The sequence below is a fragment of the Amphiprion ocellaris genome, chromosome 1, assembly GCF_022539595.1.
Source record: "Amphiprion ocellaris isolate individual 3 ecotype Okinawa chromosome 1, ASM2253959v1, whole genome shotgun sequence".
In the NCBI taxonomy this organism is placed as follows: domain Eukaryota; kingdom Metazoa; phylum Chordata; class Actinopteri; family Pomacentridae; genus Amphiprion; species Amphiprion ocellaris.
The window spans coordinates 21,922,828-21,945,678 of NC_072766.1; the positions used below are offsets into that span (position 1 = coordinate 21,922,828).

The following is a 22,851-nucleotide window of genomic DNA, read 5'->3' on the forward strand; positions in this document are numbered from 1 at the left end:
TGACTTAAAATGACAGGATTATCTCATATTACTGTTATTTTTCTTAAATGCAAGTTACGAATAACTAAATCTTCAAAGTAATGACTCCGGTTTGGGTATTTAACGTTTGACTGACAGCAAAGCATCGATCTATCAGCTACTACCTTTTCTGAGTGAAGTCCACATTTTCCTTCACGTGATGGAGGTACCAGCCAATCAGCTGCATGAACGTTTTTCCCACAAACCAATGAGAATCCGCTCTCACACACCAAAACGCCCCTCATTAGTTAGATTGAACTCCGGTTTCTGTGTCTGTCAAATTATTTAGCTAGCAACATTAGCTAGCTAGCTGGGATGACACCCAAAGGAATGCTGAGCAGCTTGTGCGGAAATTAAACTGGAAAACGTGTTCACATCTCTGTGAAAGGGACTTTTACAGATCTCGAGCAAACAGGGTGAGTTACATCACTAAGCTTTCTTACGTGCACTAGATAAATTTAAAGGAACAGTCAAGTTGTTAGCAACGTCAAAGATAGCTTATAAGCTAACGCTATAGATAGCATAAAGTGATACAGGTGAGATAACGTCAGTGTGTGGACATTAACACAAATAGTCTTATGCCTCGACAGTATATTTAGCCTAAATTTCAGATGTCAAGCAGAATCATATTTTTTGACTAGCTAACACAAGTTCTTAATGTTTGCTAACGTAGCACCGTATCCGCCGGCTGTTGCGAATAACTCGACAACACGACGTACTGTCTGAAATACCACAGCGTTAATGGCAAATTTCACTAAAATCAAAATGTTAGTGTAAATTGTTATCATCCTGTTGCCGACTACTTCAGCCACGCAACTTCTTAACTCCGACAACAGCACAGCTGTTAGCATACTTAATGTAACAGCCAAGTTAGCACGAAGCTAACCTATCCCAAACATCATTCCTGAGTGGTACGGTTTCTCATTTTAGCATTCCGTTAGCTCTGAAATGTAAGATATTTGAGTGTTAATTGTTAGCTTGCAACGGTAAGTGGCTGTTGTGTTAGTTAGAAAACATTAGATCAGCACTGTGTTTGATTGCAATGTGATCACTCTGCTTATATGTGTTTGACCCCAGCTGCGGCAGCATTAATTTGTTTGTGATGTGTGCTGTGTCTTTCTTCCATCACAGCAGCGGATGGCCTGGACAGCACTTGTCGTGGGACCTACATAAAAATAGGGACACCAATCTGATCCTCTGAATGAGTAATGAACCTAAACCCGTTCTGGAGCATGTCTGCCAATCCAAGTCGTAAGGTAAAATTAAACACACTGAATTACTTATTGCACTTCTCTCATAGCAATACCATCAAATTTGACAGCACCTGAGATGTACATGTGTGGGACACCATATAATCAAACTGACAGTAGACAATCTTCAGTGGCTGAAGGTTTGCATTAGATGACAGTGGGTAGATACATTTAAGTCTGTGGAAGCCTTTGAGATTTACTTCACATGATAGTCATGAGCTTTGCAGAGCTGAAAACCTCTTTCAAAGTCTTGCCACTTAAGTAATGTAGCTTAACCTTTATAATGACATACCCTAGACTTTTAAAAAAAAAAAAAAAAAAAAAACATAACAGTTTAGCCCATCATAATTTAACTGTCCCCTAAAATTGGAGCCTCGGTATGTGATTGGGTTTAGAGTTGAATGTATATGCACTTATGCAGTCGGTGGTGTAAAGTTTCAATGTTTGCTGAAAAAAACAGAGAAGCACAAACATATTTAGTCATGTTCCTAGCATTGTGAGTTTCTCTTTCAAAGCGACAATACTGAATCAGCGTCATCAATATCCAGTAACAATGCAGATGTCTGTATGCGTCAGTCACAACCTTTTTGCCAGTTACAGTCAGTGATCATTTAATACTCTGCTTTATTCTCAATTTCTCTCTGTTCTCTCAATTTTTGTAGTCTTCAGTTTTGCACCTGTTCCCACTTGGATTCATTTTCCTAGGAATCTTACTAAACTGGATTTTCTTAATACCCTAGTTATAGGTGTGGTCCACAGCTCATTTTTGGGAAAAATTCTTACTGTGTGGAGTTCAAGTAATAATATTATTATATGACCTAAAACTTTTAATTCTGATTAGGTGAATCTATGAATTTTTATTGTTGAAGTGTTACTTGTGTCATTGGTTTACTACAGTTCACTAGTGCTAGACTGAATTTCCAAACACAGGGGGAGGGAAGGGAAGGCAAATGTTGGCATGCTGGTGCAACCCTGGTGGGGTGAGAAAGGGGCAAACAAAGTACTTCGAGCATGGGTGTGAGTTAATTTATTTCTGCCTAGTCATGGAAACTTTTTCACGTCAGACCTCACAGATTGTGTAAGCTAGATCTGTTTCATTAGAGCACTTATTCAACATGAGCATTCCTGGCATACTTGTAGTGATCATCACCAGTACTCATTGTGGCTTCCTGATGCATCCTGACACCTTGCTGCTGTGTGCTAAATGTGTACTCTGACACTGTACTGTAACTGATTTTATCAATCTCAACAGTATTAGTAGAATACAGTGATAGCTGTGTTTCAAAGTGATTCTGCTTGTGTAGACATGTCTTCCTGATAAGCTGCAAACCAGATGGGCAATGTAACCTGAGAGCTTGGTCACAGCAAATGGTCATTACCCTGGGCCACTGTGTACTCATGAGTGTGCATAATGGCTCATAAACAGTACCCTTCTCTAAATCTGCCTCTGTAGACTTTCCTTCTGTCTTCTTTTTCACATAGCAAGAATTTTTTTAACAGTTTATGTGCTGGGATCACTGTCATATTTTTGTCCAAAACAGCAGAGATCTGATAACGAGGACCAGAGCGGGCACGGGGAGCAGAGAGCCAGCCCAGCTCGGTTGTCCTTCGGCAAAAAGCAGCTTCCACCCATTCCTAAGAATGCAGTCCCCATTACCAAGCCTGCATCAACAGGCACTCCAGTCCAGTCAGCCAATGGCACACATGCCTCCTATGGCCCTTTTTACTTGGAGTACTCTCTGCTGGCTGAATTGTGAGTATTGGTCCAGTATCAGAATTCAAATTTCATTTGGTTTGTTTACAACCATGTGTCATGTTGTATTAAAATACACAGGTTTAGTCTGTATTTACCTGGGTTTAAAGTATCCCTTCAGTTTAGTACCTAAGAAGAAAATGAGTTGTGTATGTTTTTTTTCCCCTTTTGTATTGATTTAACTTCCTGCCATGTGACCTGCAGCACACTAGTGATTAAGCAGAAACTCCCTGGAATTTACGTCCAGCCATCCTACAAGTCGGCTCTAAGTAAGGACACCCCTTTTTAAAATTCATACAGTTTATAGTGTTTCATATGTATCCTCGTAAAAAAATGTGGCTCCTTGATGACTCCCAAAGTGCAGTTTGCAAAAACATAAGATGCAGAACTAAAATACAAATATTTATGTTCCATAGTGTGTGTTTTTTTTAATTATTATTTATTGCCCATTTTGTAAGATCCCATCATTTTTATGCAACATATGTCACTGTATAAAGAAAATATAATTTAGCTTTGAAATCTATGCACGGTCGCTGATCAACTCGCTGTGCATTTACTCTGCTTGGTTCAGCATGACTTGATTCTGAAGTGTCATGTGTCTCCCCCTGTTTAGTGTGGTTTGGGGTCATATTCATCAGACATGGGTTATACCAGGACGGTGTCTTCAAATTCACAGTCTATATCCCAGATAACTACCCAGATGGAGAGAGTCCTGTAAGTATTGGTGAACTTTTTTTTTTTTTTTTTTTTTTTTAAATAAATGATTATGATTTTTACCACTTTCTCTGGAAAAACAAACTTTGATTGTATTTTTTATTTAGCAGGGAAAAAGGCTTTGTGTACACCCAATCCTATAGTCTTTCTACTTAAGGGCAGGATTTGTTCCATCATGTCAAGAAAATTCAGATTTTTCCGTTTCTCTAAAGACTTAGAAATAAAATATACATGCCACCTGAAATTATCCTCTGAAAACATGATCAATGTAGTTGCATTTAAATGTACACATTTTACATTGTTGACTGTTATGGATAAGATAAAAGTAAAACTCTTCATTAACTAGTAGCATTTGAACATAAATTACTGAAGCTCTAATTTGTTAGAATTGTCCTAAATTTTTGTTGAACAAAAAGTTGGGACAAACCCTCAAAAAAGTCTTCTTCATTTCAGAAATTAGTGTTTGACATCCCAGTCTTCCATCCCCTTGTTGACCCAGTGTCAGGAGAGCTTGATGTCAGAAGAGCTTTCACCAAATGGAGGTATGTTCTCTTTTTCTGTTAATGGAATTTTCTCTACTGTTGTCCTCAATTGATGTTTTGCAGTAGAAATACATGCAAAAATAAATGAAAAATAAATTATTCATTTGTGCACCCTGAGCCAGTCCCGCTCGTCCTTTCTCTTGGACTGAAAGGAAGCAGAGAATTACAGCATTACAGCACTAATCTCATATAAATCAGAAATGCAATTAAAGGCAAAATTATGTACAGTAATACACAATCAGGTAACAACAATGAAACAAGTAGAGAATAAAAACTGAGGCCAAAACTTTAGCTGCACTATGTGCTGAATATGCACTGTAAAATTGTAGATGCTGTATAGTACTTTAAGGGGGGTGGTGCTGCTGAACCAAATAAACTGATTCTAATAAGACTGTTTTCAAGAAGACAGCCTTTAAAATAACAAGAATAATGGTTTGAGATTTATTACCATTCTGTGAAGGTGCTTTGCTTTTGGTAGGGGTCAAGGTAATAAAAAAATATTTTATACTGTAAGTCACCTTAGTTTTGTCACTCAATTTACTGATGGCCTGCACCCATATTCCTGGGATAAAAGGTAAAATAATAATGTCGAACCCTATGTTTTGTTCTTGCAGACGGAATCACAACCACATCTGGCAAGTTCTGATGTACGCACGAACGGTTTTTTACAAGATCAACACGACTGAACCACTCAACCCAGAGGCTGCTGTGCTGTGAGTTGGACCCTTCTTTTTTATTTCCTTTATCCTAACGTAAGAGAAGATGTTCAAAAAGATTTTTACAATCAGAACACAAACTTACATTATTGAAGGTGTGTTTAGAAATGCTATTTGATTGTACAGATATTGTTTTGGTTTGTTTATTAGTAGAAAAACAGGATTAAAATGCAAATCTAGACTCAATAACTAAAACTTTCATCTGTTTAAAGTGGTATAAAACCAGCTTCTTGCTCAATTGCTGCATGGAACTGGAAGGTATTGTTTCAAATGCCCAACAATTACATTACCGTTCAAAGGTTTAGGGTCATCTAGGCAATTTCATGTTTTCCATGAAAGCTTACACTTTTTTCATGTGCTAACATAATTGCACAAGGGTTTTCTAATCATCAACTAGCCTTTCAACACGATTAGCGAACACAATGTAACATTAGAACACAGGAGTGATGGTTGCTGGAAATGGGCCTCTGTACCCCTATGTAGATATTCCATTAAAAATCTGTCATTTACAGCTAGACTAGTCATTTACCACATTAACAATGTTTAGACTGTATTTCCAATTAATTTAATGTTATCTTAATTGAAAAAAAAATGCTTTTCTTTCAAAAATAAGGACATTTCAAAGTGACCCCAAACTTTTGAACGGTAGCGTACATTCTGACTTATATCAAGGACTAATACCACTAACGACTGCTTGTTTCTATTAGTGTTGCAATTAAACCAAAATTATGATTTTAATATAATACCTGCTTAACTGTATTCATACCGATGCTGAAAGAGTATTACAACAAAAACCTCAGGAAAGGTAAAAAAAAAAAAAAAAAAAAAATCTAAGAATGTTTTCACAATGAGAGCAAGACTGTGATGTGAAAAGAAGACGTTTTCATACATTGTCACATCCAACCAGGTCTAGAGGAACTCTTAAGATCAGCTCTTTACATGATCACATCTCTCCACCTTTACGTGCCACGTTGCTGCTTATAAATGTTTAAATCCTTGCAGAGATAAGTTGGAGCAGTACTTTATTGCACATGTAAATCATCCACTTTCAGTCTGTAGGAATTAATTTTATTGTTTATAAGTGGTGGTGTTGGTCTAACCACTTTTAAAGCCATGAAAAACTAAATGTCATCAGTGTGAACGCTGCGTTTGCTTATAGATATTGGCCGCACTGTTAAGTTGACCTAAGATGAGATAAAGCTAAAATAAACTCTTATTATTACCTTTAATTGCCTCATAAAACTCTGTGGTGAAAGCATTTTCACAATGCATCACACTAATTTGATGTATATTTGAAGGCAGCAGCATGATGTAATTGTGTTTTCTATCACATGGTCTAATCTGTCACCGTTTGAATCCTTTGAACAAGTTGGCATGTTTGCTGGAGAGATGCTTTGCCAAGCTGGACATGTCAGCTCGCTTGATCTGCATCGATAAAACATCTTTTACAAATGGGCTATGTGGTGTCCAAGGGCTTGCCCTCATTGTTATATAAGCGAAAAATGGCTGTGTTCTGCTTTGTGCGTCTGCTTTGTAGAAAATTCATGGATGGTCGGCAAGTACACTTGAATTTGCAGCTGAACCTCTCATTTTTTCAAAGTTAAAGTTGCAGTGTTCTTATGAGAGGAAAAAAAAACAATTTGGCCGTATGCCTGCAGCGAGTGGAAGAAACTCATAAAAACAACTAGCATTCTTAAAGTATTGGTAGTAACAAAATGGATTATGTATCATTTATAACAGCAGGATATTTCCATATCTTTCTTGTACCCGTATACCGTGGAACAGTAGTTATATAGAGAATAGAGAAAATATGTATTTAAAAGAACCTTTTGTCATTGCTTTGGTAAAGAAAGCATTACTATTTTTTTCTTTTTAGATATGAAAAGGACGTGCAGTTGTTCAAGAGCAAAGTGGTGGATAGTGTGAAACTGTGCAACAGTCATCTTTTTGACCAGCCCAAGATAGATGATCCCTATGCAATAAGGTTGGTGAACTGTGCCCATTTTTAACATTCCACTGCTCACAACTACAAGAAAACACATTGTAATCTTGTGTCTAAGTGTTTGATGAAGCTCTGAAGTGAAAAAGAAGTTGATGTTTTGCACCCTAACCTCTCTAATCCATTGGTTTCAGCTTTTCTCCATGGAACCCAGCTGTACACGAAGAAGCAAAAGAGAGAATGTTCACATACAAAGTAAGTTAAGCAAAACTGAAGAATGGTACCCTCTCATGTTAACTACATTAGCTGCAGGAAGTGTTTCGTAAAGCCACAATTTAAGCAATGAGCTTAGTATTGGTTGGGCTGTTGCTTCTGCGTAGCTGCTAATTTATCTTTGTTGCTCTAGAGACGGCCTGAGGATCACCACAAGGGAACACAGGTGTCGGGGTTGTCTTGGGTAAAGCCTGGATCTACGCAGCCCTTTAGCAAAGAAGACAATCCTCCCCAGAGCTGAACCTGCAGTGTTGCAGCAGTGGCCACTAGAGGGAGGCACCAGCATCGGACGCCACACCACTGGCTTGCCTCAACTGCCCATCTGAACTGGACGCTTGAAACAGTTGGGAGAACTTTGTATTAAATCTACGTTATTGCTCAGCTTTAAAAGCTTTGTAGGCATCTCCTCAAATAGCTTTAGTGTAAGGAAACCAAGTTTGTATCATATGCGAATCGACGATGACAAATGGATGTGTCACCAACATCATTTAGGCTGTGATGCAATCAAAGCGCATTCTCACTTTGATTTTTAGTTCCACACAAGTGTTTGGTTAGGTGATAACATACTGTCCCAAAAGGAGGTGAGACGTATGAGCAAAGCTATTTGCATTCATATGGTAAGTGCAGTGGAGTGCATGATCAATGCCACTTGTAGAAATTGGCTCAGGACTGTTTATTTGTCAGACTTGGAATGTCATCAGTCACAACTGTGTGAATGAAACATCCTAATCACACCCTCTCCTAGTACCCAGTTAGGTTGACATGATATGTTTTATATTTGTTACTTATGGGACAATGATTTCTTTATATTTCTACTGTGTAAACTATGTCTTACATAGTTCCTAATATATGTATAAAGCAGAGCAGGCAAGTATGGTTTTAATTAAGATGCTAAATAAGTAAGCTCGAGTATTTTATTTTGTCTGATTTTAAATCATTTTGAATGTGTTATGTACCTTTGGTTATTGGTTATTAAAGGTTTGATGTGTAAATAATGGATCCTGTGCTACAGTTTGACTTTGAGACATATCTGCATTGACGCTTTGATTTTGTAAGTGAATGTTTCGATTTTTCTTCCCAAATTACTGTAAATTATTTAAGCTCCCAAGTCAAAGAAGTTACTGCAGGATTCCTGCAGAAGTCTGAAGGAAAGTGACAAATGTATTTTGATAAGGTTTAGTTTTTAACTACTTTTTGAACAGCACAAAATGACGGTAATATACCCTCAAGTTCCAGAAAAATATCAGTGTGTACTTGATGTCGTCATCTGAAGAGCCCTCTGGCTTGATAGTAAAATTGCTCCTCCACTTTAAATATGCAAATATTGCCGGAAAAGGATGGAATGTTTAAAATACGTGGGAATCCCACAAGGAAATGACCATATAAGAATAGCAAATATGGTGCTGAAACCTGTTAGACCTATTTATAGCTGCTGTGGAAGGCAAGGATGTAACAAAATCACAGTGTACCTCACACACACTGTCATTTGGGCTGTTGGCATCTTCAAAAGGGAGTTTTAATGTGTTCTGTATTGAACCATTCCTTCTCCACTGTATCGATGACATGAGATTCAAATGTTTTGTTTTTCTTTGAAATCAATAAAAGGATTTTAAAAAGCCGCACTGTGTTTATCTTTTGTGTATGGACTTGTAAATTAAGCATGAAAACATCTGTTAGACTTAAATAGAATTAATTTAGAGGATATGTTGACTTGGTTTCTATTTTACTATTTTGTTATTCATTCATTCTAAAATAGTCTAAGGAACCCTTCCAATGTACCTCAGCTCACTGACACAACTAGGACATTATAGATCTATTCTAAATGTGTGCCATAGGCAATTAAAAACGTCATAAATTTCATACTTTCTCTAATAAAAACACTATTTAGGACGACAGACTATGTTGTCTAAAGTGGGGTAAGTTAATTTAGGGCAGTATGTCGCTCACGCAGGCATCCACCAGAGGTCGGTGTGCACCCACGGTGGAGAGCAGCTCTTCCCACTCCTGTCACGTTCGCACCGAGAAGAGACTCCGGTCCATGTGCGAAAGTAAAACCTCTCCGGATTGGCTCTGGCTTAGACGCGGCCATCTTATGCACTCTGTCAACACAGCGGCTTTACAAATCATTACCTGATAGTCAACCGCTGTCGGACGCTAGTTTGGGCGTCACAGACCCCGAGGTCCTCATACCGGGAGAACCGGTTTTTAATTTGGCAGGGATAGGCGACATTGAAGCAAATTGTGGCTGGTCCAATCACAGAGGGCGATACTAATATGCAAATGTCGTGTTCTCACAGTCACGTCAGCAGCAGCAGCAGAGCCGCTGCGCCGTGGTCGCCAGCAGGAGTACAACTAACAACAGTCATAACTTCGCCGATAACACTCCGGCTACATTCACGTCTGGAGTTGCGCTTTTGTGGTTCATTTCAGGTAAGAAACAACACTTGTTTTGGTGATTTTTTGAGAGACATTTCGGACTCGCGGGGTTCTGTTTCATTCAAGCTAGGAGCTGTCAAATTTCGGACCGTCAGTCAGTGAGGGTCGCCTCAGCTGTCTGATGACACACCGCCGAGCTGAGTGTGGATCTTCCCGGTTAGAAACAACAACCGCCGAGTTGCCAAACTTGTCTGTCCTCCTTAAGTTCCCGTGTGGAGCAGCACATATCATCGTACTTTCTCAGAGTTTTGTCGTGTAAATGAGAAATGTGCGCGGCTTCAAAGTGCTGCTTCTTGGTCATGGTGGTCCTGAACTGACAGCGACCAGCCGGGCTCAGCCAGCACCGCACTTCACCGAGCTCACGGCTAGCAGCGCCGGTGTCGTTTGAAGCCGACATTACAAGCAAAACTCCGTGGAGAAGAGCAAACTCGTTAGCTGAATTATCACGGACTCCATAACTGACGACCTCTCCATCCATCTCCGGCCTCCTCCCCCTCCTCCTCCTCCTCCTCTCTCCTCGCCTTCTTCACTGAGCAACGTCACGACACCTTTTCAATCCAAAGTGAAGCTTTTCCTCGGAGCACGTGCGGCCGCCTCGACAACCGGAGCTGACACTTTTAAAATTTTGAGTTAAATGTCCTGCTTACGTTATATTTGGTTTCCACCGGGCGAGCAGTTGCGCCTAAAGTAGCGCAACACATTGCCGCCTCGCCGGCTTATCAAGCGCCGCGCTCGCAGCAGCTGAAGCCATTTGTGGAGGAAGATGAAGAGGATGCTGCTCACTTCAGCGGTGAGCTCGGCGTCTTATTTAATCATACTAAGACTCGTCAAAGCTTTGAAAACACGACAGACGTGTTGCCAAGTGACACATGGCGCCTCTTCAACAATTAAACCCTTTCGAGTCTCATGAGTGCTAAATGAAATGCGCTTTCAGTCACAGCAACGCTTTTAGATTTTAACTAACTTTGCACAAGCTAATTTGCAGGTAATATTGATGGTTTAACGCTGTTGTACTGAGGTGCGCAGAAGCAGCCATCTGTTTGACACCAGTCCCAGCATTCAGTGCGACCTCGGGACAATTTACATAGACGGTTCTTGTTGATATTAGGCATGAGTTGCACGTGTCTGGATGGTGCTTTCAGCGTCATGATTATGAAGGAAACAGCTGGAAATCAATAGAGGGGCCTGGTCTGAGCCACAGGGCCAGATGGGTGGTGTTGAAAGGTTAGCAGTGGCTCACATAGCTGGCTAGAGAATATGTGCACTGATTAAGGGCATAATGGGAAATGTGATATATATCATGTTTGTATCATTTAAAAAAAAACTTAAGCTTTCAACATGTTTTAACCCAGCTTTAGTGCTGATTTCCCAAATTTTCAACTTGGCTTTCATTGTGTGTCAGGCTTACTTTGAGTAACACCAAGGGATTTATCATCTATGGGGGCTAGGTGATAGGTTCAACTGGTATTTGCTAATAAACCAAACTGAATTGTCAACAATTGCAATAACACAAATCCCAATACAAAACTGGTTAAAATGTCTATGTTTTACACGTTTAATTACACGAGAGCTTTTCAACATGTATCCTTCAGCACTGATAGTTATTCCTCATGACTTAACCGTTCAGATAGTGTTGCTCGAGACTACTGATGCATTTTCATGCGTTCTTCAAGAAAATAATTGCAATAATAGGTGAATAAAAATGGTTCATCGGCTTCAATCTGATAATTGGCTAATAATCAACCCTGTTATCTGCCAAACAGGCATTGGAAATTACTTCAAGTAAAACTCCTGTCTTGAATTTGCATATGCTTTGTGTTCAATAAATGAAAGGACACAAGCACTTTGTCTACAATGTTTATGGCTTCGGACAAATACGAAAGTGTCAGCCTGAATGATCAGTGCACATCAGTCAGTATCATTATAATTAATAACCTAGGTAAATAGTAATTTAAAACAATAGCTCTAAGACACTTTAAAACTTATTACTAAGATCAGAACTGGTATAACACTGTAAAGCAGTGGTTTCACATGCCTTCTGGTTTCACTCGTTGACAGTGTGCCACAAATCATCAGTACAGTTCATGTCTGTAGCGACATCTAAAGAAGCTTTAATTGACAAGTATTAATTCATCATTTCAGGGCAGTCACGTGACTTTCCAATAAACAAGATGGTAACCAAACAACAAAGTGGAGTGTACCTAAAGTTCGAAGGACAGCCCAAACTAGAAACAGGAATGGCTTCATGCCTGTGAAAAGATTTTTTCTGGGACCTGGTGTTTGGAGGGGGGAGTGTTAATGTATTTGGAATGTGCATGTTTGCACGACAGTAAGCTTTAGCAGGGACTGTGGTGATGCAACAGTAAACTAGATTGTTTTAGGGATAAATTTATGATTTAATTTTGGGTTATGTGTCATGCTTTTAGCAAATGGATATTCTTTTCAACTTTATAAATGGACTAGGAATGAAACATAGTGCTGTACTGGGTTAGTGTTATATTAATTGGTGTTATGCGTGATTTATCTTTTTTATTTATTTATACAGGAAAATACACACTGCTCAACCCTGATGTTATTGTAACAACATAATAAAGTTACATTGAAAATAAGAGAGATAAAAACAAAGCTTGTAATTTTAACAGCAGCCTGCTATAGCTTGCAGTCTGTCCTCCACAGCATTTCTGGTAAAAACAGAATGCAACATGTATCAGTTAGTACAGTTTTGGTTCCTCTTACAGTCCGACCACATGCATATTATGTTAAGTGGCCACTCTGTAGGGTTAGGGTTAGCTATAATTGCCCGTGGGTGTGAATGTGATGGTTATTTGCCTCAGGATTGTCTAGCAACCTCACCGGATTGTAGCCCACCTCTTGGCTCAGGCACATTTGGTAGTATGGACCACCAAGGATGATTTATAGGAAAACATAAAAATTACATTTACAACCACAGTCAAAATGCTTCTCTAAAGCCCCATTAAGACATGCATTTCTCTCAGTTACTGACAGCATCTGAACGTGGCGGCTTCATTTGTGAATGAGCTCTCTGCTCATTTTTTGTCAATGTTAAAACAGTAATCTTACCAGATTAGACGTAGTAACATTTCCGTATCACTTACAGCACGGCACAAGTCTGAATTGCATGCTGTCACATTAACAGATAGACACGCTCAGGCAGTATACTCTGAGTTGTACGAAGCGATTTGGAGAAGCCCTTTTGTACACTTCAGGACCAATACTAGTCCAGCAAAAGACACAGTTTGCGTGCCAATACCACACACACCCTTCTGATTCACTGTGACCTATAATTTCATATTTATTACAAACGGAAGTGTTCGTAAGATTAACATTTTACTGTGATTGAAAATTGTAACTGGTAAGATTCATAGGACTCATAAATAATGAATGTAATCCAGGTTTTCACAAAACATTAACAAGCGCTGAACTTAAGTTTGTTATTTAGGACTGTTTGTATTACTCTTTCCACTGAGTTCATTGCATACTTGCAGCATCAGACAGCAGTAGGATCCATATGAGCATCTCTAAAACAAGAAAGTTGCATGCATTTATGTATGTAGAGTAGCAGTGGTTACTGCGTTTCTTACATGTAATTAAAATGAACCCCGACATGGAGACAGGATTAGTCACAGTGTGTACTTTTCTTCATTTCAGACAGACGAGTTGTCTGAAGATTTACAGTTTATGAACTGCAGTTAAATCATTTGTTACAGGTTTAATCCTGAACTCTATCACAGGTGTCACAATATTTTTATTTCACTGTCTGTAAAGTAGTAATAGTTAGATTGTTGTCATGCATAGTTTTCAGCGTTTATGAAATCATAAATAAAGTAGGTGATTACTCATGGACAATTTGATAAGCTTACTGTTGGTTTAGATTTAGGCTTTTGTTTATTTGTACAATATTATGCATTATACGTCACTTGACACTGTTTTCCTCTGTCACTGTCACGGCCATGTCTTAGGAACATTAACATTAAAAAGACCTCTGTCTGAATGATAGTATGCGATCACTTTAACAGACTGTTAAAGCCAGTAATGTTATGTATTCCATGTCTGAAAAGGGCTTGAGTTTGCTTACAACAGCAGCAGCAGGGTAGCTGCTAGTTGAACAAGAGGGATTTCCTCAAATGAAAGCCAAAAGACCATAACCTGCCTGTCCCAGTGAACCACATTTGAGTGTTTGATCATAAAATATGAGAACCCTGACAATATTTTCAGTTTTCAGACTTTCCAATATTGATGGTTTTGCCTGGATGTTTAGCAAGTAGTAGGAATTTGCCTCAAAACATATTTGATTTCACATTAAGACCCTGCACAGGGAACTATATGAACCACTGCATTGTTATGTATGTATGGCGTAGCCATTTAAATCATTTGTTGTCATTTATTGAACCTGTGATTACAAATCACACAGTAATTAACCTGCTATAGTTTTGGATAGAAAAGCTACAAGGAATGCCTGGTAAATATATGAGAATGGGATATAAACAATAACACTTTAAACCACTTACCAGCCTGGCTGTCCTTTTAAATATATATATATATATATATTAGTAAGTGAAAACAATAAAAGGATCTCCACGTGTGAGACTGAGATAAAGCAGAAATGTCTGTGCTTGTTTGTGTTTTTGTGTGCCTGTGTGCACAGCAAGTCAGCACATAATGACTGACCTGGGTAAGCTTCTGTCATCTTCCGCTGGTCTGTGGTTGCAGAACACACACATGCGCGTGCTCAAGGGGCCTCTTCTGCTCTGTCCTTCGCTGTTGAAATTCTATCAGCTGTCTGCACCTCCCACACATTCTGCAGTAACAGGGCAGGCAGCCTCATTGGTTGTGGAGGTGGGGGGTTGAGGTGCGTATGCGTGTAAAAGGGGTGGAGGTACAGGAAGAGACACCTGCTGGTGGCTGGCGGTTGGTTTGCACCAGCTGCTTTGCTGCACACATGAAAGGCAGTGCTGATAGATCACTGACAGTACCAAATTTCTCCAATACCCTTCCGACCTGGCCATTACCTGGATCTTGAAAAAAGATTTTTTTCTTAAATATTTTTATTAAATAGCGAATGAGAATTCATGTGGTTCTTATTGTCTTTGAGCATGTATCATTGATGGGGAAATTGATGATAAAGTCAGTATGATGGCTGTTGTGCCATTTCAAACTGAAAAAGACTCATTTTGATGTTTGTGTGTGGTGAGGTTTCTGCTGATTACTTTAGTAAGTATCTTGTTGTTTGTTTGCCAACTGTGATCTGATCTTTATGTAGACAAGGGGTTCTCAAAGTGGTTCTCCAGAGGTCTGGAGTGACTGGTGATTATATTATCACATTTAATCGACTCACTTATGAAGCACTAAATTTTATAAGCAACATAGCAACAAGTTGAAGACAGTCAAGATAAAAAATATATTCAAAATATATGCAAGCCTAGTGGGAGAGGTGGAGCTGTTTTCCAGCAGTCAGTTTCATCAGTGTGACCGCTGAACAATGATGAATGAATACATCACAAACGTACATCGCTTGTAACTAGGCTAGCGTTAGACCAAGGCAGACACAGCTCAGACAGTTCATATTTATTTCCCATTCAGACATATTCTTACATTTACATTAGTTCTAGAGATTACGTGCTAAAGAAAATGAGATAAATTCTGTATCTGAGCTGTAGGAGCTAATATTCCTTTTGTAACACACATCTTCATCTTCTTATATCGTATTGTTTTCTCTGCATCTCTTGGCAGGCACACAATATAATGGACGTGCTGTAGCTCCATAGACAAGCTCATTGGGACCAGCTTGGATCCAGAGGTGTTCCAAAGGTTCCAGTCACCCTCCTGCTTCTGCCATGGACTTCTTTGATGATCCCAACCTCTTTGTTGGAGGTTTGGAAGGACTGGATGAGGATGGCTTTCCCTCAGCACCATCACTTGTGGATGAACTAAACCTCAGTGCTGACTTTGAACCCCTCCAAGTGGAACCACTGGGCCCAGGGAAGCATCAAGACATGATGCCCCCAGTCTCTACCCAACAAGCCATGCCTGGTTACAGTCAGCCGATGGGCCATTACATTGGCATTAAGACACAGAATCCTATGGGGCAGGCATTTTCTGGTTCTAGGAGCACAGGTGGGAGCATGATTGCAGAGCAACATGGCCAGTACCCCAGTGCTGCCATGAGCCAAGTACCTCAGTCCAATGGGCTGTTCTGTAACAGTGGCAGTCCAATGTGGGGCAACCAAGACCAGAATGGGAATATGTACCACCCCTTATCTCAACAGCATCATCATCAGCAACAACAGCTTTGTCATCAGCAGCAGCAACTGCACAACCAGCACCTTCATGTCAGACAACAGCAAACACAGCAGCAACAACACCACCCGTGTCCTCAACAACAGGAGCAGCACCACAGAATGCGACAGCAGCAGCTGCAACAACAGCAAAGTCATCAGCAACAGCTGTTAAACAGGCACCAACAAATTAACACACAGACTGTGTCCCTGCAGCAACAGCAGCATCACAATTTCCCCTTTCACCAGGGAGGTCAATCCAATAGCCAACAGCAAATTCACCACACACGGCAGCAGGTTCAGCACCAACTAACCGTAAGGGAACCTCAGTTTCATTCAAGGGCTCTTCCTAGTAAATCTTACTTGGATAGTCAAAATGCTCCTCTGAGTGGGACTTGCTTACAAACACAGCAGCAGCAGGGTAGCTACCAGTTGATCAGGGGAGGTCAAACTTTCTCTGGATCAGGACCAGAGGACTCTAACTTGCCTTTTCCCATGCATTCATCATCTGTGGTTCACTCTCTGCCGACATGCTCTGTCAGTTCCTCCAATGCTTACCAGCCAGCTCAGTACCCTGCCTATCCCGGGGAGCCAGAAATACCCAGTCTCAGTCAACAGCCTTTGTCGTCAGCCTCTGTATCTAGACCCACCACTGCGCCACTCACTTCTACAGTGCCTGAGCTATCGGGGACAGCATGCCAGTTTCCCTCCACAGCACTTATGAGTCAGCAGCACACCAGGACCCCAGTTAACCAGACAGAGGAATGTCCTTTCCGAGCCATACGATGTTCTGGAGAAACCGAGGGAAACTGCAAGTCATCTGAGATATTTGGTGATTCTATGAGCTGCTATCCTAGCATTGCCAGCCACCTGCCTTCTGAGCAGCCTCAGAGCTGCGGGGTTATCAACACTAATGGATACCAAGCTTTAGGAGACAATCTACTACCACCAGAGGCTCAGGATGGAGACTTAGAAGGCCTGGAACCTCCTGACCTCCTGCCTGACCTACTGCCCCAGCTCGAAGATGCTTTTAGGCAACAAGATGGATCCAACTGTTCCTGGGCTGATTCCAACCAGGAGAAGGGCCATGAGGACAGGAAACCCCCACTTATTGAATTCAAGGAAGAGAAGGTAATATGTTTTGTCTTGATGTGTCTTAAAATTCACCAAAAACTTATTGTAGCCAAGTTATTGCTGAGTAATCATTAGAACTTTCGATTCTCTCTATACCAGTTCATACACATGCAACCTGTGCACTCTGTCCTTCACCCTCATTTCATCTCAGTTACAGTTACTAAGGAGAATGAATATTACGTTGAAATTAACTGAACTTCAGATATGTAGTGTTTGCATAAATATCAATTTTACTGATGGAGAGCATTTCTTTGCTTTCATTTAAGTGGTCTTTATCTTCCTAGTATATCACAGCAGAGAATCCAGTCCCTTGTGTAATGTTTAACTAACTATCCCAGATAAAACATGTGCCTGTCTAGTAGGAAACCTGCAATCAGTTGTAGAGTGGGGGAAGGTGGATAGGCGGTACCTATGGCAGTCTGAAAGCCTTCTGAAAATGATAATGGTCAGTCCAGCTTGGCCTGTCTGTGTGCTCGGTGCGCCGACAGCAGGTCAGGCCTGATTAGGCTAAGAGTGGCAGGAGTGTCTTCAGGACTTAGCTGTAAGCATACTTAGGGCTATATCAAGATGTGGGTCAGGGCAAGCCAGAGGCACTTGCACACTGCCTCGCTGGAGTGTGGGGGAGGTTGCGCGCTGTTGTGGTAGCTGCCACAGTTTGTGTGTGTCTCTGTGTGTGAGTGCATGTGCACGTGTGAGAGAGCGAGCGGTGGGAAAAGAGCGTGGTGAAGGAGAGTGGTTAGCACTTGAGGGAGGGGGAGGGGGTTTGTGAGATGGAGAGGGCAGTAGCTCATGGAAAAAGAAGGAGAGCTTAGGAAAGAAAGGGAGGGAAAGAGACAGAGAGGAAGAGCAGGGAGAAGACAAGCAGAGGGGGAGGTTAGGAGAATGCATTAGCTGGCTATAACAGGCTTCAGGCGGTTCCTGGACCTCAGTTGGCTGGTAACTTAGCAGCATCCACACAGCCTCCTGGCCCATGAGTGACACATGACCAACAACTAAAGCAGCAGACATTTCATCATGGTCTGCACACGTGAAAAAAAGACGTGGATTTCAGTACATCTGTGTGTTCCTTTTTGATAATATGTAAGATTTCAATAGTAATACTGAATCATCTAAACTTGTTTTGTCAGAGGCAAAATAGACATGTGCACAAGTTGAAAATTCAAGCATTTTTTTGTACGGGCTTTTGTGTTTTAGATGGCCCACTGTCAACACAGAAGTGCTGTTTGACATTATTGTGCCAGTCCTCTCTTTTTCGTATCTGCACTTACCCTATTGTAGTAAACACACAAATGACAACAATTTTAGAGTACCAGTTTGAGTTTGTCATTTAAATCTCTCTAAACAGGGCCCTCTTATTGGCAGCAGACTAATTATATCCCCCTACTTTTGAAACCAAATCTATGCCCCTGAGCCAAAATGAGCTTGTGTTTTAAGCACCTCAACTTTTTTTTTCAACAGGCAGCAGGTGACAACAAAACTGGTGGTCTGCCGAGACCAGAGCTTATCCACACAGGCCATTTGCTCATCTCTAAAGGTCCTTGATTGAAATGGGGCCATGAACCACAGCCATCTGAACGAGCCTCTCCCTGTCTGTGTCAACATCCAGCCCTGTGTTGATGCTTACAGGCTGACTGTGCTGTTCGTGTGCACTGATGTGTGAAGAGCCTGCTGATAGTGTGTTTGCTGAACAGGCAAGGCATCAGGGGATAGCAGCCCACTCTTCACTCCCCCGCAGTGAATGTGGCTAATTAGGATTTCCAATGGTTGTAATGGTTAGCTACAGCTGTGATGAGCACCCAGGGTCAAGATTGAACAGTGGTCCCAGGCTTACATACTTGGAGGTTAAATTGAGTTAAGAAATGTCTTAGGTCTTGTTGTGATAGGTCTTTATTCAAATAAACAGGTGTATGTAGAACTCTAGCTTAGGCTCTATGAATCATTTCAGCTGTATTTATGGTCTGCTAGGGGCTTTCTCTGAGGAGGTAGTTCAAGCTTGCAGGCATGAAGCGTTCAACTGTGACCCTTCTGAGCTGGATGCCGGTTCGTAATGCTTTTGTGTACTTGTGGCAGTCAGCAGGCAGTCTTTATGCTGTCACTAGGCAAAACCTTAAGTTTGATGTTTCTGATTTCTGCATATATTAAACCGGGAAATTTATTATATGTAGGTTATATCTGCAATTTCGGGTGCAATGTTGCAAATCAATGAACAGGACTTAATCGTGGCAGTAATGTGAACAAGCACTGGAGTTTCTGTGGTCATTGGATAATTAGTCTGGTAGTTACTTACAGGTAGAGTCAGCTGTACTAAACCAATGCACATTTTATCAAATTTAGTGTATGAATTTGGTCAAAAGGAAAAAATAACTCTGTTGTTTGTTTGTGTGCTGATTTTTTTCTGCGTGTTTGCACACATCACTTGCTCTCTAAATGGGAAACTTAATGGCACATACTGATCCACATAACACTATTTCAGCGTGTCCTGCGCACATTAGTGCTCATGCACAGTACAGTGGGGAAGGGAGGGAGACCAGAAATGGCTGGATGGAAAAGATATTTGAATTCCAGAGAATTGATCATATCAAACTATAATATTAAATATTGTTAGGGATGGGAATAATTGTCAGTCTGACAATTCAGCTCTGATTCTTGGTGCCATGACTTCATGCAGAGTCAACGTTAGATTCAATAGAAAAAAGAAGCAAATAGTTACATTTTGGCTCTTACCCCAGTGCCCTTTGTCAAACTGCTGACTTGTTACCTTTGCCTAGTACAAGTCAATGGTTTAGCAATTTTGGTTTGGTATAAAGTTTGGAGTTATAGTTTGGTAGGTTTTTGGAGCAGCAAAAACTTAAAGCAAAAGCAAATTTTAATATTGAAATTGCCTAATTGTCCAGAACCCTTATTGTAATGGGTAATGAACTGAGATGCTGCATTCTGTTCAGAAGAAACGACTCTAAGCTGTTTATTCTCAACTACAAAATAATGAAAGTAAAAAACATCTATGAAGGCAAGTGCAACACATTTACCTAAATTAACTATTAAAACTAGCATTGCAATTCAGGCTTTAGAGCTCCACAAAGTGACACTGTATTTCTCTAGTTTTGTCAACATTAAGGCTGAGCCATCTTGTTTGAAAGAATTTTATTGAAATTTCTCACTGGACACAAGCAAACGCGGACTTTGTGGTTACATTCAGTGTGAGCTCCACGTGGTGGCTGGTCACTTGAGGTGTACAGTTTGAGCAGTGAACTTGCTGAATATGGTTATTCAAAGATGAGTAAAACTCAAGCTTAGCATGTATTGGGTTATCACGTCATGCGAGTTAAAAGAAATTGGCACAGTATCTTTTCAGGTTTCAAGGCTTAACTTGATTGCATTGCTCTAGCTAAAAGACAATAAATGGTGTACTGCTGAAACATTCCCAGTGGTGTTCACACTGTACAATGTTTGTTCTGGTGGTGCAAGTTTGTCAACATAAATAGACTTCTGACGGTAACTGTTTGGCTCAGAGGGCGCACCAAACTGAGGAACTTTAATTCTGAACTGTCAGTACAGGAGTCTGATGCTTTATCACAAAATATCTCCCTCAAAGCTGACTACCAAGTTATTAATTCTAAAATGTGCCAAGGCCGTTGTTTTTGAAGAAACACAAGATAATGCTTGGGTAGGCACACTTTAGGTGCTACCTGGTGCCCATGTGCTTAAATTTTACCTTTTTGACACAATCATAATGTTTTAGCTAATCTTACTGCAACAATCTATTTTTGTTCTTATTGAACTGAGTCATTAATTGAAAAGAACAAAATTTTTATTTTTGTGTCAACATTTTTCTTTTTTCCATGCACCCATACATATCATTTTTTTCACATCACCCACATGTACTGTTGAAGGATCCTCAAGCAAAATGTTGCAAAGCACAATAATCTGAAAAAATGACAGCTTGCTGGCCATCCAGTTTAGTTGTTTGATTTTGGACATATTCATATCTAATATGTGCAGGTTTACAGTCTGGGTTTGGGTCTGATTGTGGCTTAGTTTTAATATGGAATTTGTGCCCTCTTTATTTTATGTTCTTGCACACAGTCCTAACAATCTGAATGTGGGTTTGACAAAGATTTATATGGGTACAAATTACTCTAAGCCTTAGAGGTAAAAAGGAAACTGGTTGTAGAGATTTGTGGAGCAACAGCAGCATATTCGATGTGTTCCTTCTTAATGTACTAGAGCTGAATTCACTCAGTCTATGGTTCTGTGCACCAGGGTTAGTTTGAGAAATAAAGTTAGTGCAATAAATTGGACAAAGCTATATGCAACTGGCTGTTTCAATATCCTTATTACTTCTTCTTCTTGTCCCATTTATTTGAAATAATATTTTAATTGTGATGGCGATTTATTGCAGCAGATACACAAATTGAAAAAATAGACCTGAAGAAACAGTCAGTGGAGTCAGGTCTTTTCATATCAAATCGACTTCAATTCATTTGCTCTGTTGTGGTAAATATGCATCCATATTTGTCATTGTCAAGACACATGTATGTGTGTACATGTCAGCTTCGTTGCATTAACAAATGGCTTTGTAATTTTTGCCTTGCTGCCACACACTACTGCTCCAATTTCCAACACACCAGGAGCTTTAAATATAAGGGTGCTAATGTCTCCTTTTTTTGAATAGAATAGAAAAGAGATGGAAGTGGAGACTGATAGATACTGATGGTCTGGGCTGCTGTAGCCACTGGAGGCCCCCTGGCAGTGACACTGAGCAGGTGTCTCCTTGCTGTCGGTCTGCATCGCTGGTTTAGATTTATTATCTGACTGGGTTTTGCCGCTTTCCCCTCTCTGCAAGGTCTTGGCCTCCAAGTTGGGTAAGCAACTTAGGGCATATGTGCAGACTCTTAACTAGACTTGCTGTTTGTATGTGTGACACTGTAGCTTTGTTGCTTTCTGACCTCTCTGAGGTTTATGTAACTCGCAGCCAACCAGCCTACCAGACTGGGCAGGCAATGCCATAATCAGCGCTGAAACTTGACACCACTCATCACCCCAGCCCTCCACCCACCACCCACATGCGCCACACATACACGCACACAAACGCAAGAACATTTTGCACACTCACACCCCTGGGAAAACTGCTGCTTCGGTGGCCACATGGTGATAGGCTGTCTTACTCACACACTTTCTCTGATCACCTCCCCCAACATCCATACACAACCTAGCCTCCCTGTGGCTCTCTCTCCCAGTGTCTCTTCTCTGTCTCTCTCTACTTCTCTCTTGTTCACTCCGTGAAGCACTCTGTTTCATCCGGCCTGATCGTCCTGTCTGTTTGGAGACCTGCCAGATAAGGGCGGAGGCGGGGAATAACTAAGGGTCAGAGGTAAACAGGAAGTCAGGTGGTCTTTGCTGTGGGCGGAAGGGGAGGGCTCATTGGAGGAGGAGTGGGTAGGGAGGAGTTGAGAGTGGAGAGGGAGGAGGGAGTTGTACTTGGATTGAGTGTGTCAGGAGCATGTGGGAACTCTGCCAGCCCCAACTACACAGTAGGTCTGAATTTAAAGTATGCTCTTTTATGCAGCTTTTCTTTCCTTCCTACTCTCTTTTGCCTCCTTCTCAAGGGATTAAATGGCTTTGAATATTTTTCGGGGGTGATGGTTGGGTGAGTGTTTGCCCAGCAGTCAAATGTGGAGTTTTTTTTGTGTGTGTGTGTGACTGGAATGTGAGGCTTTTTGGTTGTTGGTTGTGACGTGAGGCAACCTCCTTGAACTCGTGTTAACCTTTGACTGGTAGAG

At 40.7% G+C, this 22,851-nt stretch overlaps 2 protein-coding genes across 14 annotated transcripts in view; both read left to right on the top strand.

Annotated features, from left to right (window-relative positions):
* The first annotated feature begins 273 nt into the window (after nt 1-273).
* On the top strand, nt 274-8,824 carry aktip (akt interacting protein). 5 transcript variants are annotated; one of them, XM_023265578.3, is made up of 10 exons: nt 274-434; nt 1,150-1,274; nt 2,810-3,021; nt 3,226-3,290; nt 3,635-3,735; nt 4,189-4,277; nt 4,892-4,990; nt 6,870-6,977; nt 7,127-7,187; nt 7,339-8,824. In XM_023265578.3, exons 2-10 carry the CDS (start codon nt 1,227-1,229, stop codon nt 7,444-7,446), a joined length of 891 nt encoding a protein of 296 aa, XP_023121346.1. In that variant the 5' UTR covers nt 274-434; nt 1,150-1,226; the 3' UTR covers nt 7,447-8,824. The 5 variants fall into 5 exon arrangements, with proteins under 5 accessions (XP_023121346.1, XP_023121348.1, XP_054867809.1 ...); XM_023265580.3 differs by having other exon boundaries at nt 2,813-3,021; XM_023265581.3 differs by having other exon boundaries at nt 283-434; nt 1,153-1,274; nt 2,813-3,021.
* Nucleotides 8,825-9,484: 660 nt separating this feature from the next.
* chd9 (chromodomain helicase DNA binding protein 9) overlaps nt 9,485-22,851 on the top strand; it is a 76,787-nt gene continuing 63,420 nt past the window's right edge. For 6 of the 9 annotated variants that reach the window (XM_035946104.2, XM_035946107.2, XM_035946106.2 and 3 more), the window contains exons 1-2: nt 9,485-9,635; nt 15,393-17,068. In XM_035946104.2, the coding sequence (XP_035801997.2) occupies nt 15,497-17,068 (1,572 nt within the window). In that variant the 5' untranslated portion in view covers nt 9,485-9,635; nt 15,393-15,496. Of the gene's footprint in view, nt 9,636-10,288; nt 10,432-15,392; nt 17,069-22,518; nt 22,607-22,851 lie in introns of those variants that run through there. The other 3 variants (XM_055011809.1, XM_035946114.2, XM_035946113.2) reach the window with 3 other exon arrangements.

Bases quoted from the DNA above. Each gene is read 5' to 3' on its own strand.
- aktip (XM_023265578.3), top strand. From the start codon at position 1,227: ATGAACCTAAACCCGTTCTGGAGCATGTCTGCCAATCCAAGTCGTAAG. The intron at 4,278-4,891 runs GTATGTTCTCTT...TTGTTCTTGCAG, and splicing joins AGAGCTTTCACCAAATGGAG to ACGGAATCACAACCACATCT. The intron at 4,991-6,869 runs GTGAGTTGGACC...TTTTCTTTTTAG, and splicing joins AACCCAGAGGCTGCTGTGCT to ATATGAAAAGGACGTGCAGT.